This window comes from Platalea leucorodia, assembly GCF_965183815.1.
Source record: "Platalea leucorodia genome assembly, chromosome: 7".
In the NCBI taxonomy this organism is placed as follows: domain Eukaryota; kingdom Metazoa; phylum Chordata; class Aves; order Pelecaniformes; family Threskiornithidae; genus Platalea; species Platalea leucorodia.
In genome coordinates this window covers 57301058-57319302 of record NC_138829.1, presented here as the reverse complement: position 1 = coordinate 57319302, position 18245 = coordinate 57301058, and the positions used below count along the sequence as shown (strand labels likewise).

The 18245-nt window shown below is 41.6% G+C and overlaps 1 protein-coding gene across 1 annotated transcript in view; it reads right to left on the bottom strand.

Moving 5' to 3' along the window:
- Positions 1 to 17234, bottom strand: part of SERGEF (secretion regulating guanine nucleotide exchange factor) — a gene marked incomplete at its 3' end in the record, with an annotated part of 156329 nt that extends 139095 nt beyond the window's left edge. Inside the window, 8 exon segments of the mRNA XM_082318233.1 lie at positions 6573 to 6731; positions 10200 to 10262; positions 10572 to 10685; positions 11432 to 11492; positions 13750 to 13844; positions 14181 to 14336; positions 15061 to 15199; positions 17166 to 17234. Coding sequence (XP_082174359.1) covers positions 6573 to 6731; positions 10200 to 10262; positions 10572 to 10685; positions 11432 to 11492; positions 13750 to 13844; positions 14181 to 14336; positions 15061 to 15199; positions 17166 to 17189 — 811 coding nt within the window. The 5' untranslated portion in view covers positions 17190 to 17234.
- Between the last annotated feature and the right edge of the window lie 1011 nt (positions 17235 to 18245).

The window sequence follows — 18245 nt, the reverse complement described above, 5'->3', positions numbered from 1 at the left end:
TTCAAGGCAAAGAAAGTATGCTTTCCAGTATGAGGAAGGCTGCTGAGTCTTGATTCAAAAGAAAACTGGAAAGGACCTCTAGTGGGCTGAAACTGCATTGCTGGGGTGCCAGGGAGCAACAACGTCTTTCCACTTCACCTCCCTGCAGTTACACCACCTCTACTGCATCACTTACCAGCAAAGCCCGACAGTTTTACCTAGTGACTGGCATCAGGAAAGCATGTGTAAGTGCAATTACAGCAGGAAGCCTCCTTTTCAGGCCAGCTAATTAGAAATATTCCCTCGGTCTGCTCTCAGTGTTCGAAGGGACAGATTTTCATTTGCTTCAGAAAAAACAGGTGATGGGTTCTATTTTACCATGTAGGTCACTAACATGTCGGACCACTTCAGAGTGGTTTTATGTGGCCTAAAGGACATGACATCAAGGGACATTCAAAGATGCACAAATACAGATGCACATTCGGCATGAGGATTCAGAATATTATTCAGACTACATCAAGGCATTTCGTTCTTCCAAGACTTTTTAGCTGTAGGCAGTTCTGCATAGGCAGCAGAAATACCATTTTAACTGCATCTTTAAGGTAACTCCTTGTGGGTGAAAGAGCTTGGAATTCTTTATCTAAGCTCAAACAAGGCCTAATTCCATGTGACGGTACATGAAAAATAGATTAGTGAATGTATTCAGGAGAATACTTAGATAATAAAACAGGTCAGATTAAGAAAGCTTATTTATTAGGCATCTCAGTTAAAAAGAAAATAACTTGCTTTGAATTGAAGTTGATGATTCACCTCTAAGTCTTTAACAGACTTCTCTTGCTATATTTAGGTTTGCCTTCAAGCCAGATCGGTTCTATCATTTCCCAAAGTAGCCTAATTTACATCTCCAGCGTTATAAGCCACAACTTAGCTCTCTTTTAAATGATCTAAACAATAACCTCTCTTTCAGCAGTTACCCTCAAAGGGTTTGTATCAACTTGAGAAGGACCACAAATTAAAGTTGGCATTGTTAAGCAGAGCAATGCAAGACAGCTGCTCGTTATTATTCAAAAATAATATCACCTATACTGCAGTGGTGCTCCTTGTACCATTAAGCAGAGTGATGGAAAGGAAGCAAGCCATTTCACAGAGCAGTTGCCTGTAGAGAATAATACTTGCACTTGGAGTCCGAGGCCAGAAGAATGTATCTGGTCTGTCTTTCACATAGAGCAATAACAGTACTGCCCTGTCATAATTGAAAAGCATGCCTGAAAGTCACCTGATACAAGCATTCAGGCGGAAAACAACAACTAAACCAAAGACACTACCAAGTTCATATCTTATCATCAGAGACCTGAGGAAAAAGCAACCAGGGTCTCTCAGCCTTCATCTTTTTGGACCAACTAGCATTCACTAGGACCATTGCTAGCAGAATAATACAATTTATTGTATTATTATAGGAGTACTAGTGGTGCCGCAAAGCCTAATTGTTTGTCTCTCCTCTGTAGGAATCAGTAATCAAGGCAGAAAAAGAAGTAGTTGTCTGTCTTGAAGGATTTTGTGACTTATTTTACAGTAAGATTGTGTACAATGGGAATAGTCCGAAAGACACCTCTATGATTAAAAAGAATAAAGAATTGGAGCTGATGAGGATCAGTTAAGGATGAGGATGAAAACCACAACATCCTATGAAAACATGCCTTAGAATCATAGAATCATTTAGGTTGGAAAAGTCCAACTGTTAACCTAGCACTGCCAAGTCCACCACCAAACCATGTCCCTAAGCACCACATCTACATGGCTTTTAAATAGCTCCAGGGATGGGGATTCAACCACTTCCCTGGGCAGCCTGGTCCAATGCTTCACAACCCTTGCGGTGAAGAAATTTTTCCTAATATCCAATCTAAACCTCCCCTGGTGCAACTTGAGGCCGTTTCTTCTTGTCCTATCCTTCCTACCCTCCAGCAGATCAACACTCCTGCCCAACTTGGTGTCATCTGCAAACTTACTGAGGGTGCACTTGATCCCCTCATCCAGATCATTGATAAAGGCATTAAACAGAACTGGCCTCAATACTGAGCCCTGGGGAACACCATTTGTGGCCAGCTGCCACCTGGACTTAACTCCATTCACCACCACTCTTTGGGCCCAGCCATCCAGACAGTTTTTTACCCAGCAAAGAGTGCACCTGTCCAAGCCATGAGCAGCCAGTGTCTCCAGGAGAATGCTGTGGGAAACGGTGTCAAAGGCATTACTAAAGTGCAGGTAGACAACATCCACAGCCTTTCCCTCATCCACTAAGCAGGTCACCTTGTCGTAGAAGGAGATCAGGTTTGTCAAGCAGGACCTGCCTTTCATAAACCCATGTTGACTGGGCCTGCTCCCCTGGTTGTCCTGTACGTGCCACACAATGGCACTCAAGATGATCTGCTCCATAACCTTCCCTGAACCTTAATGTCTTTAAGTCAAGCAATTAATTTCTCAGGAATTAACTTCTTGAATCTGAACTGCTTTATGATAGGAACAACAGCAAATGAAAAGAGAGTTGACAAAACTGTGAAGAGAAATCACAGGAAAAAGGACTTTCAGAACAGTTGCTGAATGAGGTAGAATATAGCATATGAGAGAGATGCGGGTATTAGAGCGATTTCAGGTGCAATCAAAATCACTTCTAAGAACAGAGTGAGGAAGAAATTTTAAAGAAGTTGTGCGTCTTGCTTTAGGTTACAATGCAAAATTTTGCCAATAGCATGAAGGAAAAACAGAACAAGTCTTTTAAAACAAGCTAGTTTACATAAAAGGAAAAGCTTAATACACAAGAAGAAAGTACTTATGCTGTGTTCCTTCTTTTCTGATAACAAAGTTGGTAACTTGCTTAGACTCACTTTAAGTGTCAACCCACTGCATCCATGAAACTGCCCACTATTCCTCCAGATGGTTGCTTTTAACAATATCACTGTCTCATTTACTTTTCAGTGTTCCATTAGTTCTGCAGTCAAGCACTGCTCATTTGGCAGATAAAGATCAAAATGTCATTTTGAAACGGCAGAATTTGTGAATTTATGCATGAACAGTGTCCAGCTTTTACCCACCCAGTTTCTTCCTGTGTCTTTCCAATGAGAAAAGTTTTAATTTACTGTCAAGACAGCTGCAATTATGAATGTTTTATTATTACTACTCTGACCAGGATTAATGTTCTGGGGAAAAAAATCCAAACAGAACTCTAAGTATTTGTAATGGTCTCTTAAAATTCCACTACCTTCTGTGGAAAACAAAACATTAGACTTCAGATACAGTAACATAAATGTTAAACTATTTGATTTTGCATCATGGTGAGATTATTAATTAGAAAAAACTTATCCATTCTTTCATGCAGCAAAATTCCTATACACTGCAATGTCTTTCCAAAGTATGTTCCTACCTTCCACAATGAACAGAGAGAAGCACTATACTATAATATCCCTTCCTTCCATTTTCCTGTGTCCAAAACTCACTCTATTTTGCTTCTTTTCCACTAATTGTGGAACTCTCCAGAGTAAAGCGAGCAGGAATTGCTTATAACCATGGACTCCAAAGCGTAGTGCATGCAGCCCAAGAGGTGCACAAGACAATCCACTGGAGGGCAGGAAGAAAATAGTAGATTAATTTTTTTTTTAATTTATTAATAAATTATTAATGAGTTTAATTTAGTTAATAAAATAATATTTTAAGTAGTGCTTATTTCATCTTTATCTCATCCTTTTTAAAATTTCTATTGTGTATATTTTATAGTTTGCATACCATATTACAGTGGTATGTATCTATAATTTATAAATAAATAAGTATACCTATATTGGGGGTGCATGGTCAAAAAAAAAATATTGCTGATAGGGGTGCACAAATATTGCTGATAGGGGTTTATGTGACTTCAGCACCAGGAAACTGAAGTAGCATTTCCTTCTTTGCTAGGAGATAAAAATAATGGAGGAAGAATTGCACACAGGGAAAAGTTTTCAAGTGGGCTGCATTTTTCAGTTACTTAGCTGCAAGTTTAATCACAGGCAGTGAGTGATTTTTCAGAAACATTTAAGTGCTTAGCTCGCACTATGTCTAGTAGTTGAGCAACCCTTGAAAATTCCATAAGATTCTGATTGGTATCTAGAGGCTGCCAAAGGCCATTCAAAATCTTATTCTGGATGATTTAGGTTCAGGTCCATTGACTTTCAAAGAGATTTAAAATTCTAAATACATAAAATTCAGTTTCAGCAATAACTTACGCCACTCCATCACTTGGCCAGTTTTCTAACGCAGATAAAAGGTCAGCCTATTTTTATTTAAATTCCTTTCAAACATTCACAAAAAAAATAACCCTGCTAGTCACTCGACATACTTTTTTTTTTTTTTTCCTTCTTAAAATCACCTGCTAAAATATTCACTTAATTTCTGTAATGGCCATGGATAAGTATCAACTAAGCAAAACATTAAAGTTACTAAAACTTTGAGGAAGTTTTACTTAGTCGGTATGCATTATTAAGAAATAGTGAAGCAAGGCAAATCATGTTGACAAGACCCTGTTTTTCAGAAATTAGTTTACCCTGACTAATGTCTGTCTTCTACCATTTCCGTTCCAGTGAGAGCAACACTAAGCACTTTATTCAAGAATTATATATTTTGAAATAAATTCCTTTTCTCCACGTGAAAAGTTTCCAAGCAGCACGTAGCATTGATTACCGCTCTGAAATTTTCAATATAGCATCCTCTAAAAATCAGAGTTCGATCATTTCTTTTAAATAGCTAAGAGAGCAGCTAGAGTAACACAGGTTTTTTTATATGACATTTCTCTCACGTACTCTGATGTCAAACCATGAATGCTATGAAACAGAACACTTAACCAATTTGTTTTTCTACTCATGCATCACATCCCTCCAAATTCCAGCACCAAGAGTTCACAGTATATGGTAATTAAAACAGACACTTTTCTCACAGAGCAAGGGACGTTACTTTGTGACTGTTTCAGGATTTACAGCATCAATTTAATAGAACACTTAAGCACATGCTGACCTTTGGGCACGTGAGAACTCCATTTAAATAAAACTACCCATGCTGAAAGCTAAGCACTCCTTGAACCAGTACCGATAATTACAGAACCCAGTAAATATCACTAACAGATCTGTGGCCCCTTCTGCAGTTTTCGTAACAAACAGGTTGTATCCTGACAGACCAACAGGCTATTCAATCTCCAATGTGACTCTAGGAAAAATGTTTTCATCTGCTCTTTATTTCCTCATCTGGCAGTTTATACAGGGCAAAAGCAGAAATGCATGTATGCTACCCCTGCTAATATAACTCCAGCTGTTCTGTTCGTCCACACAGTGTGGAACAGGAGAAGCAAATAGCACGGACTGTTCACATATGAACACCACAAAATAGTTTCAGATATCTGTCTGACCTTTCTCTCTCATCTACCTTTCTCTCCTGCCTTTGCATTTCACAACAGAGCAACAATATAAATGCATTCAAGTGACCTTCATCAGATCAACCATCCTTTTACACGTGAATGTCATTACTACATAACCTTCCTCTTATCTAGGAAAGAATTTAACCCTACAGCCCTCCGCATGTGGCAAGCTTTCACACTGTCCTTACTGGAAAGGTTCCCAGGAAGGTGCAACTTCAATATAAAATATTCTTTCATTTCATCTCCAGGAGATGGTCTTCCAGTCTAATGATGCCTCTTTTTACCGATCTTTTCTGAATATTTTCTGGGTTTGACCACAAACACACACACATACAAGCCAGCTTATTTTAGTTGACTTTCTTCTGAACACATGAATTTATTTGTCCTTAAAACACTTTTAGTAGAGCAGCACGAAAAGCTAGGCTCACTCTTGAAGTACGAAAAGGTTAGTACAGTTGTGCAAAGCCATGTAATTTATTTCACTTACTGCAATGAGACCATGTCTTCTCAAATGGGATGGCAGAAGCAGAGGGTTCTCGGCTCTGCCTGTTTTTAAGATCCTCAGTTAACACTCAGGTAACCTGGGAATGGTACATATCTATGCCCCCGTGCCTTTCAGACAGACACTTGCTCAGGATTATCTTCCCCCCTCCCTAATTCCTGTGCCCTGAATTAGAGTTTTGCCCGAATCTTCCTGCCAAACATATAGTCACGTATTTTGGAAGCTGCAGCCATATTTTCCTGCCTCTCTATTTTCTGAAGCAAGTTTTCCACCAAATTCTTTTCTCTCCAAAGAAGATGTCATAACTCACCCAGCAGAATGATCTTTAGAAGCTCATATATATTCTGGTATACTGGTAACCTGATGATGCAGAGAGGCTGCATCTCTCTAGTGCATACATGCAGGTGTTACTGCGTACATGCAGGTGCTACTGCATTTATGAAGATGCTAGGCCCTCCAACCTATGAGCACAATAATACTTCAGGGAGAGAGGCCAAAGGATGTCTGTCCTTATCGTTTTCAAGAGACAACCACTGCTCAGGTGAAACTGCAAAACTCTGCATCCAACCAGTATCAGTGAGAAAGAACACTGTTTGCATGCAATAAAGACAATTTACTGTTTTGGTGCCATATGTTGCTGCTTTTTAGACATCCTACCTGTTTGTGCCACCAAGTGGGTCCAGCCACACCAAACTGCTCCAATCTTGTCATGTGAGAAAAACTGAGTCTCAATCTTCTTGGGCTCAACAAGAAAGATCTCTTGGCTCACTAGCTGCCCATGTTTGTTGCTACCCCAGACATACAGGTGTCCTTCACCTACAATAGACAGACAAGTAAAATTTGTTGAAAGCGATATACATAGACCACCACCAGATAACAGGCTCTGTCTCAACTCAGTGATGCTGAGGAAGGAACAATGTTTCACTCAATTTGTGTTTTCAATGTATGCTTTTTCCTACCACTCTTTACCACATGTGCACGCACTGCAACTAGGATATCAGAAATATTTGCAAGGACCTTAACAACATAGCCTGTTTTCTGAGGACTACACTAACTCCCTGAAACAACCAGAGCTTTCAGGTCAAACTGCCTAGTCCTCATTTCTACCGTGAACCTCTCGAAGACTGAAAGATGTTTATAGCAGAGGCCAAGTTTTATTAGAAAACTAACCACAGTAGTCAACTCCGGGGGGGAGGGTGGGAGGGTGGAATCAAAGCATCTTGAGGACACTCACTGAGCAGTCTCTCTCAGTCTACTCTGTTCTTCCAGGTCAGCTTTTACCTCCAGCCCAAAGCTTTGATTCAGTCCAGTAAATAACTTTCTGAATTGAAGCAAATAATTTAATTCCCCTCCAGTATCTGGGACTCTTCAAAGCCTGGCTGGCTGCTCCTGTTCTGCATTACAGTCTCCCAGCCTCTTCACAAGAGCTACAGACTCCTAGCTCTGCTCATAATTCTCCTGCCGTCTTCAGTTTGAGCAAATTCAGTAAATCCCCCAAAGCACAGAAAGTCTAATGCTCTTTGCCTCACCTACTCGGTCACTTCCTAAAGGAATGTGACACGTAGCTCTGAACATACAACTAAAGCAGGTACCACCCATTGCAAGATGAAATTAAAATATTATCATGCCTCAAAACAATGTTAGACAACTAGTGAGAGACTTCTGTAAGTAATTACTTGTCTTCCCCCACCCCTTTTCTAGAATGAGCATTTCTGCAAGTGCACACTCCAGGATTCCACCCACAGGGATAATTATATTTACAGAAACATCCACATTGCTTCGTATGTTTCACTGGTGCGAGTTGGAGTTGCTCACAGCCTAACAACCTATTGACAATAACACGATGACTGTTCAGATGAGTCCTTCTCCAGATATTACATAGCATTAGTTCAATCTTTTCAACACAAAAATCATTCTGCCCAGGTTCTAGGCCTCTACGTTAAAAAAATATAATCTGCAAGAAACACTTAACAGAACACGAGCTGCGTCAGGCGTCCTGAAGTCCTTTGCCACCCAGTACAAGCTGCAAGCATACGAAATAAATGTTGCACACATGAAGTACATGATCATGGGCCCAGAAAGACTGGAAGCCATATCATTTGCAACGTGGAATTGTTCAGAGCACATGTCCACAACACTCAAGGCTTCTAGAAGTCTCAGGCCAGCACTGAACTCTTTACAAGCAGCATGACAGAAGTAAATCTTTCGGGGGAAGAGGGGAAGGAGAACTTAGGCTACAATATATTTAATGATTTTAATTTGTTAACATTAACAAAAAGAATAAGCCAGGAGAACTCCACTATAGTACTGCTGGTGAAAAACAAGAGAGAAGGGGGCGGGGAGGGGGGGAAATAGCCAGTACTGGTCAAGTTACACATTATTGACAGTCATCTGCAGGACTTCCCACATTCCTCAATAAAACACCACAACTGAAATGAAAAGGAAAAACAAATCAAGCAATTGTTTCATTCAAATTCTCCACTTAAATTGATAAATTCCTTCCCAGAGTGAAGTACATATACTTGCCAGAGAGAAAAAAAAAAGAGGTGATGGAAACAGCTTATTTCAAAGAAAAGCATTATGGCCATTCATGTTTCCACAGCTAACATGCACTGCTGCTGTCATCTCCTTTTTTCCTCCAGAAGGTGCATTTCCTTTATCCTGGGAAATGTCACATGCTCAACCCTCATCTCATTTCTTGAGTAGGTTTTAACAAAAACTTAGACACTAAAACTTCGCACCATATTCCTATCACTGGAGGTTCCAGGCCCGTTTGGGTACAAGTAGACTACGATCCTTTTTTTAAAGGAACGCCATTCATGTTTGCAACAACCCTGCCTGTGTCAAAAACCTCCCTGATTGCAGGTGTTTCGTATCCTACCAGCAGGTGGCTCATGAAGCAAAGCCAAAGAAAATTGCATCACAGTGTGAGATTCCTAGAAAAAAATCCCCATTTAAATACTACACCCTGAAGTAGTATCTTTACTATACCAAGTATCTTTAAAATACCAAGTATTTTATGTAATAACAAGTATCTTGCAGGATGAAGGGCAGCAATAGCATCACATTATTGAAATCTTGGGCATTTTGTTAATCTTGGTCTCCCTGCTGCCAAATAGACTGCTCTCTTAATTAAAAAGCAAAAGCATGAAAGAATAATCTGTTCAACTCTCTAAATAGAGTGCTAATTAGCTAAAGTAGATTCTATTTGTCCTTATAGCTTTTCTTCACTAATCACACATACACTTTGCATCTCAGAATGCAACATAATCTGCATCTTGTAACATCTTGCCATACAACTAAATCTCTGTAGATCTGCGTAAGCAAATACTCCAGTACTCCATTCAGTGATGACAGAGGTACCAGATGGCTGCATATTTGCTAAGAACTTTTTCCTATGAAGTTCAGCAAAGACTTGTCTTCCTAAGGTTCAATATATTTTCCACACTTCAAAACTGTAAGATTACAGCATGAAAAGCTATTTATTGTTTCCCCTTCTCCAGTCTGAAAAAAACAACCAACCAAAAAAAAAAAAAAAAAAAACACCACACACACAAAAAAACAACCACCCACAAAATCTTTATTAGACTTTTATTACTGGATACTTAATACCCCAGCATGGGAGCACTGCCTAAAGATCAAAGAACAAATGGCAGACATTATGGAAGTGCCTAAGCAATTAAAGCAACTTCCTACTGCTTTAAATAAGCCTTGTGCTCTTACATTACCTCACACAGATCTACATGCTGTTATATTAGAGCCACCTAAGACAGCTCCAGACCATCTCACGTCCCGGCACAACACAGCCCCACGCAGGGGCATGAGCTCATGTAGCAGAAGCAGGATAGCCACAGCAGTCTTTCTTGGGACAACCACCTAACATACCCTTTCTGCACGGACAAAGGGTTGCACTGGTTCCAGCACTCACCCATCCAGAGCTACCCAAAGCAGCATCATGCTGCAGCTCCAGAGATTTACCCAACCACGTGCTTCCACAAATACTTTCAGAGTTTCTAACCATTAAGAGCCCAGACCCTTACTTACTCATATGGGCTAAGTCACACCTGACCCTAAGAAAAAACAAACAGAATTCAGAGAATTCAAAACATGAATCCAGCTCTTAAAAAACAAAATTTCTCAGAATCCAAAACTACTACGAAACAATTAACCAGCATTAACAAGGCCAGATCAAATTTTACCAGTCTAGCCAAAGTTGGCAAACATTTCCAAAGCACAAAACCCTTTATAGGCCAAAACCAGGACTTATCTATACCTAAGGCCTACCTGTGAGCGACACCGAATGATAGGAGCTTGCAGCAACCCTCTTCACCTTTACATCTTCCAGACCTAGAGAAAAGTTAGTCTCAGGAAATTTGTACAGCAGACATCCTTTCATGCATAGACATAAAACAGAGCTGTATCAAGTGTAACAGGATGACGATGAATTTTATAATAAAAGCCTCTGCTTTTGGGCCGTAGACATTGCAAGACTCACTATCGTCTTCCCCCATAGACTGTATGCCCATTCTATCCTTCAGATACTCCACTACATGTTTATAATACCAAGTGGCTTTACAATAAAAGGATGCTACATGTCACTCCAAATTATATTTCTGCTCTATCAACCTTTACAAAGGAATCAGATTCCTGGATTACCTGTTACTTCACAGGGCTCCTTTGCTGTCAAGAACAGGGGGAGGGTTCTTCCTTGGTTTGCACGCTTTGCCCGAGATGCCATGCCAGTTCCCCACTGAAACACCAAACCACTCTCTTTCCAGAGTAAACACAGATAGAAGAGATTAAGACACATCAACCACCAACAAAATCACTTAACTCATTAATTAGTAAAAGAAATTTATGCCAAAAACATACTTCATAAACATACGGATAACCCTGGTGAAGTCATCAAGCAACAAACAGTAGTCTCATTTATACAGGTGAGAAAACTAAGAAGATACTAAGCAACCTGCCTCAGCTCTCTGAGGCCTATATCAGGACATTATTGAGGACTCAGTAACAGAAGTCCCATAGCTGTAGCGCCTCAGGAACGGACACAACTTATTACTATAAGTTCACTGCACTTTCTCTGCCCTTTCCTTCTTTTCATGCTAATTTGTCTGTGCAGTCCAGCACACTGAGGGAGTAAAGTCACTTCTCTTCTCCTCAGGACCCTTCAGAGATTTGACCTAGGCCTGAATCAAGATGTCCACTGAGTGCAAAGCTCAGGGAAGCTTAATTCCCAGTATTCATACAGGCACCAGAGACCCCACTCTTCTTCCAAGCATCTCCTTTGCATCTTCAGCTAGACTCCACTGCCTGGAACCCATACTAAAGTTCATGTAAAATTAAACCAAAATAAAAGAGCACATGTAATTTGTTGTTCCTCAATTGCAAAAAAAAAAAAAAAAAAAGAAGCTAAAATAAATTTAATCTTCTTTCTCCCCTCTCCCCCTTCAAACCATTAAAACTCCATTTCATTTGTTACTGAAATGATATACGAAAGACGACATATTTACCTGTAGCAGCAAGGGCATGTCTCAGTCCTGCAGCAACATCCACCACCTTCTCTTTGAGAGACTACTCAAGAAAAAGAAAAATGTATTTTAGTTGCTCCTTGCATTTAGTGCCTCTAAAAGCAAAATATGCTAAACACAGAAGTGGAACGCTATGAAAAGAGTTCTTGCAATTCCAGCATGCATGTCACAATGCATATCAGCATTTTGTATCACAAAGGAAGTAGATTTTGGCCAACAAAAATTAGTGGGAACATATTCAAAAAAAAAAAAAAAAAATCAAGCAAAGCAACTGGATGTACGGCTTTGTGGCAATAAATAAAAAGCCACAGTCAATATCCTCACATGAAAAAAGGAACCTTCTCGGCAATACAGATATGTTTCCTAATTTTAACTCAGTGTTCCTCAAGAATTACGCCAAAACCTCCGTAGCAAATACCAGTGACAAGCAGTAATAAGTTCCATCAAGGTGTTCAGTCTTACCAAGTCCTCTGATCACAAACAATAGAGTTGATAGTACCACCTGCACCACTGAAGGTTGCCCAATATGATCATGCAAAAGAAGACTATACCAAGTCACATGTGCATAAAATGAGTGACTTAAGTTTGCACAAGGTACTTCAATTCTGGCACTTCTCCACTTCTGAGTACTCTGCAAGTTTATTATTCTTCTCACAGATGTAACACTATTTAAAATAGGTGGCATCAAGCCCAAGCATTTAACAGGATACAAACCAAAAGAGAAAATATTCCAGATAAATGAATGATCCACATGGTCAGGGAGGACACAGATTCAGATTAGCACTGTCAATACTATCATTTTCAAGGCACCATACTGGAATGATGCTCCCAGGAAACATCAAGGATACAGAAACATCAGGTGAGTTAACCCCTGTTCACTAGGGGTTACCTAGGGGATCAGCTGTCCTTCCTCTCCTGCATTAAAAAAAGCAAAGGAGTATCTGGCACAAGCCACAAAGCGAAATTTCTTGTCTGCGAATCCTTTCTGCTCTGAAGTTATTGCTTTCATTAGACATGAGAGATTATGTGGGTGGAAAAGAGTTTCATTAGTGTTATCCAAATAAGAGACCACAGTGTAAATTAGGGATTAATTAGAATTTGTGAGAAGTTTATTTAAACTGTTAGGCTTATAGCCAACAATAGGACAGCTGCTCTGATGTTACAGAAGTCTCAATAACTACTACTTAAAACATTTCAAGGCAATTAATTTGGGGCTACATTCCAAGCTCCCTACTCACACTGAGCAGTGCCTCACCTACAAATATCACCATAGACTTACACATGACCTACAGGAACAACATGAGCTATGCTGTTGAAGTCCAGCGTTTAGCATTTACAATTGAAGATACTCCACAACAGAGAAATTGTTATCTAATTTTCCATCCTATTTCCTTGGAAGTTGATACTGTTTGGTAAATACTGGAGGTTAGATAACAAGCGAATCAATTTCAGTTGACATTGTCAGTTCCTTTACATGCAAAAGTAAAAATCATTTTCATCTCAAAAGTGATAAAGTTTATTCTCTCAGGTCTAGTTTTCCTGCAGCTACGTAATTCCTCACCTTTCTATTATTTTGGGGAGTGACAAAGCTTATTCTTATCTAACTGTTTTTACAGCCAAGAAATGATACTAACAGTCCTCATTTGGGGGGAAGAAACTCTGACAGTTATAAATACACTCAAAAAAACCAACATGTACTTAAAAAACAGAACTGCTGCACAAGAAGCACAAGAGCAATAGATCAAAAGAACTAGCATAGCTAATTTCGTTGAACTCCATCATGCAGTTTGTTTTTTTCAGGAGTGGATTATTCTTGGCTCATTTTGTCTTGCTTTGAGCTGCTAAGCAAAAACCTCCAACAAAGTACAGTGAAGACACATACCCTTCGTGTAGCAAAACATATCTAGTGTCTTGCAAACTTGAGGCAAAACTTCAGCTGGAGTAAATTTGCACAGTTTCACTACCTTTAGTATCACTTCACATCATCAGAGCATCAGACTCATTCTGCAGATGTTATCAAAACACATTATGAAATGTTATAATCCCCAGTGAAAGAGATAACTTTCTTTTAGAAGTAGGCAATTCCTTTGTACAACAAGAAAAGCAGCCTTAGCTTCTCATTTCTGGGTCAACGACCATCTTTGGTTCTTTTCTTCGTAAGTTTACCGTAACAGATAGACTCTATAAAAAGTAGTTCAAGAGTCTGGCTCAAAGCCCACTAAGGTCAGACAACCTTTCTAAGTTGCTGGAAGCAATATAAAGTACAGAGCCCTGAAGCACAATTCCTTTTAAATCTTTACCTCAATCTTTTGTGGAATCAAGCACGGACTTGATATTTGAGGAACTCCTAATTGTCCAAAAGAGTTAGACCCACAGGACAGAACTAGGCCAGATCCTGCAAAATGAAGTGTTAGAGCCTGATCAGTAAACAGTGAGCAAAAGCAAAGCACTGTAACGTTCTAACAAGCAAACTATCACAGCCGAGTAGCTCAAAAAAGGACCTAACATGTCCCGTTCCAAAGTCCCTGAGGCCACAGGCTTCTGGCCTTACACATCATGTTCAGTAAACATCTGAAGTTCACTGGGATACAAGGAACATGAAGTAATTTAGTTTGCAAGGCAAGTAGCTTAAAACCTGTGAGTGCCCATGCACCACACAATAGCGATGTGGAACTTTCAGCGTATTCTCTACATCAACATATTTCTCCAGCTCTTACAGAGGCAGATTTACCTACTAATATGATTGTAAAATCCCAGCCACAGGCAACTTGTTTTACACAAAAGCCGGACAGGGCAGTGCACAAAGTAAAATGCAGTACATCCTCTGTGTGATTCAGTCCCAACTGCCCATCTTTGTTATGGCCACACACAAAGAGTTCTCCCGCACCTGGAAGAAAAAACAAATCAAAACAAAAAAATCACGTTCCACTTCACAGACTAAAAAGACAAGTGTACACTATACAAGATCCTGTGACAAATAACAACACTAATTACGTGTCATTTTAGGCACTGCAATCAAGCAAAAAGAGAGCAAAAAAAGTTACTTCTGATGCATCAGAAACACCTCTGAATAAGCATAGCTATGAAGAGTTGGGTTTGTCAAGAGAGACAATTCATATGGTAAGACAGGCACCTCTCACTAATATCCATGATGAAGTTTTTCATCCCATTCACACCTGTCTGTATCCCTTTTTTCACATAATTAGCTATGGCATACAGCAGAACCTTTCAAAGACCAAATGTTATCATCTGCTCCTTACCTTAAAACTTCTCAAGACTGAATAATCTCCCACTTGACTCCTCCCTCCCACCCCCCATCCTCTATACAGAAAAACTGGCTGCTTTGTATGAAAAGCTGTTATATGAAACAGGTTAAGAAACAGTCCTCACATAGCCATAAAATAACCACAGAAGATAAGCAATATAGGAATTTCCCCAATTTCCTCAAAATATTGAGTGAACTGGCATAGGAGAAACCCGTTTTGCCACCAAGAACCAGTACTTGTTCAGAAACAGAAGCCACAGATAGGTGGCAGCACCAAACCGATAGGGAAACAGAAAAAAAAATATGTTTAGAAGTCATACACCCCTTGCAAGTGCAATGTTTTTACCAGTGATAACTGCAGAATGTCCCCCTCCTCCAGTAATGCTTTTAATGTCTTGACATTTGCAGGAAACATCTTTTAGTGACTGAGGTACCAGCACATCCTCTTTATGACCAAGACCAAGTTGTCCATAGCTGTTTGCACCCTTCAAATACACACAGAAAAATAACACATTTTTTAAAAGTTAACAAAAAGAGATACACATCTGCTCCTAAGAGCGAACAAGCTTATCAGAGACATGTCACAGGTTAACCTGCTAGTATTTGCTCCTGAAAATCCCCCAAAATGGCAATCTTCATTCTTATTGCTTTCACACAGGACCCCCAGAATTACAGACCAGGACTGTCCTAAATTTATTGTCATTAAGGCTGCCCTTGCAACTCCAGTATTTCAAGAAACATCCTGGAATATATCCTGGTAAGACTATAACTGCAGGCTAACATTTACTAAGGAGGAAAGCCTCATTACCAGGATGATTATCACCTGTTTAATTTTAATGCTAATGATTCCCACTCATCACTAAGACCTTATTCATGCCAATGCTTTCTGGCAGTCCACCTCCAAAACAAGATCAGGAAGACATGCCACCTTATTCTGGAACCTAAACAAGTACAGCAGAAACACTTATCCCTTGTTAACTAAGTCTTTTAACTTAAAGTGGTCAAAATGAAAATATACCAATTACAATTATTATAAATTTATAAGTACAAAATTATGGCCACTAAACCAATCATAGAAAGCAACCACTCACAACACGGTAACATGTCAGGGAATTTCTTAGCCAATTTAAGCTCTATTAAGTGTCCAACAGTTTGAGCAGCAACCTTCATTCACAAAGACGGATTCAGTAACTTGCCTAGCCCACACGCTGCAGTAACAGCAACACTCAACATCCACGTTGCACCCAGCTGGCGATCCCCAGGGGGGACTTTCCCTACCTCACCTGCGCTCCCCCTGCCTATCTGCTCTCTATTTACCACCACCCGCCCTCGATGAAGCACCTGGTGTATCTTAAGAGAACACATTTAGCAACAAACGTTTTGTGCCTACAGAAACAACAACGTTTCAGACAAAAGCATCTGGCTGCTCACCTCAGCCCATAGTTAACAGGTGGATGAGATGTCAGGATTCGAGCTCAACAGGCAGATCAAGTTGTTGTCTTACAGTCACTACTATTGGTAAACAGCTTTAGAGAGTGTGTTGCTGCTACTTAACAGACAAAATTCTTTTTTAGAGTGCTTGTCACAAGCTCTCATTTTAGCCTATAACTCGCAATGAATTTTCAAGTCTTCAAAAACGGGCAAGCTGAGATAAGGTGCAGAAAGACAACAGGTGCCTGCGGAACTGCAAGCCACCCGCAAGCGTCGACCCTAGCGCTAACGTACCTGTCTTCCTGTACCCTTCCAAGACTTGACAGGTTATTACCAAACACGACTACCACAGAGCAAAACCAGCTAACAAGGAAGAGAGATACCCGTTTAATGGCTCTTAGACCCCTTTGCTCATCAGGTAAAATCACGGTTCTGATGAACCACAAAAACAAACAAACAAAAAAGGCTTATTTCCTTCGAAGAGCTCCGGACCTCAGCCCAGGCCACGCACTTGACGGGAACCGAGCCTCGGCCCGTCCCCGCGCCGCAGGGCCGACAGACCCCTCCTCCTGCCTGGAGGCCAGCAACGCCCCGGCCCCGCAGGACGCGGGCCGCGGCACAGCCCGGGCCGCAGCACGCCCCTCGGCGGCGGGAAGCCGCGGGGCGACGCGTCCTCAGCTTCCCGGCTTCCCCGCGAAGCGGCAAAGAGCCGATGAACTGCGATCAGGGCGACTCACCGCAACTTTACCACAGCGTTATTTTTTTCGGGGAGGGGGAACCTTGGGCCGCCCTTCCCCGGGGAAGCGAGGCGAGGGCCGGCGGCAGCGCACACGGCCCCGGCCCCCCGAGCCCCGCAGCAGCCCAAGGGAGGGGGAAGCAGCTAGGCTCCGCGTCCCGCCCGCCGCCCCCCGGGGGCCGCGCTGCTGTGCGGGCAGAGCCGCCGCCTCGCGGCCGCGGGGCAGAAGGAGGCCCCAGCTCCCCCCGGCCTCCCTCGCCGCGCCGCGCCGAGCGCCCACCTACCCACGCGAAGAGCACCGGCTCCATGGAACCGGCGGCCCCTCGCCCTTCCCGCCGCGCCGCAGGCCGGGGAGGAAGAGGCGGGGCGGGGGCGGGCTCCGGCGGGGCCCCGCCTCACCCCGGGACGCTGTGGGGAGCGCGGCCGCCGGGCAGCGCCCGGCAGCGCCCTTACGGCTTCGCCCGGCGAGTGACGAGTACCCTGTCAGGGGCGGGAAGCGGCTTCGGCCCTCTCAAAGCCCTCGGGAGCGGCGGTGGCGAACAGGCGCCGCCCTGACGCCCCCCCGGCCCCCAGTGCCGCGGTTACCCGCCCTCCCCCGGCAGGCTCCAGCTCCGGCTGCCGCTTTCACGGAAAACTCCCCAAAAGCCCAAGCTGACAGAGCCCCGCGGATGGCGGGGGGGCACCCGCCGGGCCGGGGCCTGTGAAGCTCTTCAACAGCTTCAACAGAAAAAAAGACTAAGCCTTTAAAAAAAAAAAAAAAAACAAAAAACGAGGGGAAAACACATCACTCCTCAAATAAATATATACTATTTCCAACGGAATTAAGTCACACGTGCAGAATACCTGAACCACAGCATAAAACATATAAACCCTTAGGCAGAAGTGAGTGCTTTGTGTTTATTGCTACAGTGCTGAAGTGAAACTCTCTTTGCTTCTAATAATTACCAACAAGTCATTTATTTCATTGACATTTAAAGCCTCGACAATAGTTCAAAAATATTTAAATTATTACTGTTCTACACAGCCAGAAGGTTTGGATGCGTGAAGCCAAACATACATCATGTTAATGCTGTGGAAATGCATCTTCTCTGTGTTACCTTTAGCAGTTTACTTAATTTTTTGCTACACAAGTGCAAATAAAGATACAATTGCTGTTTTTCCAAAGTATTTGAAATTAGGTGCTAATTTAGCAAGTAAAGGTTTCCTACTTGAAATGTATACGTAGTTCAGACAAAATAGTAACACAAAGCTATGTGTATTTGAACAACATAATAATCCCAACATTTAAAAATGCAGCTGAATATTAACTTATCACAGAAGCAGACAAAATAGATCCTCCTTTACTTATTCAAAGAAACCACTTA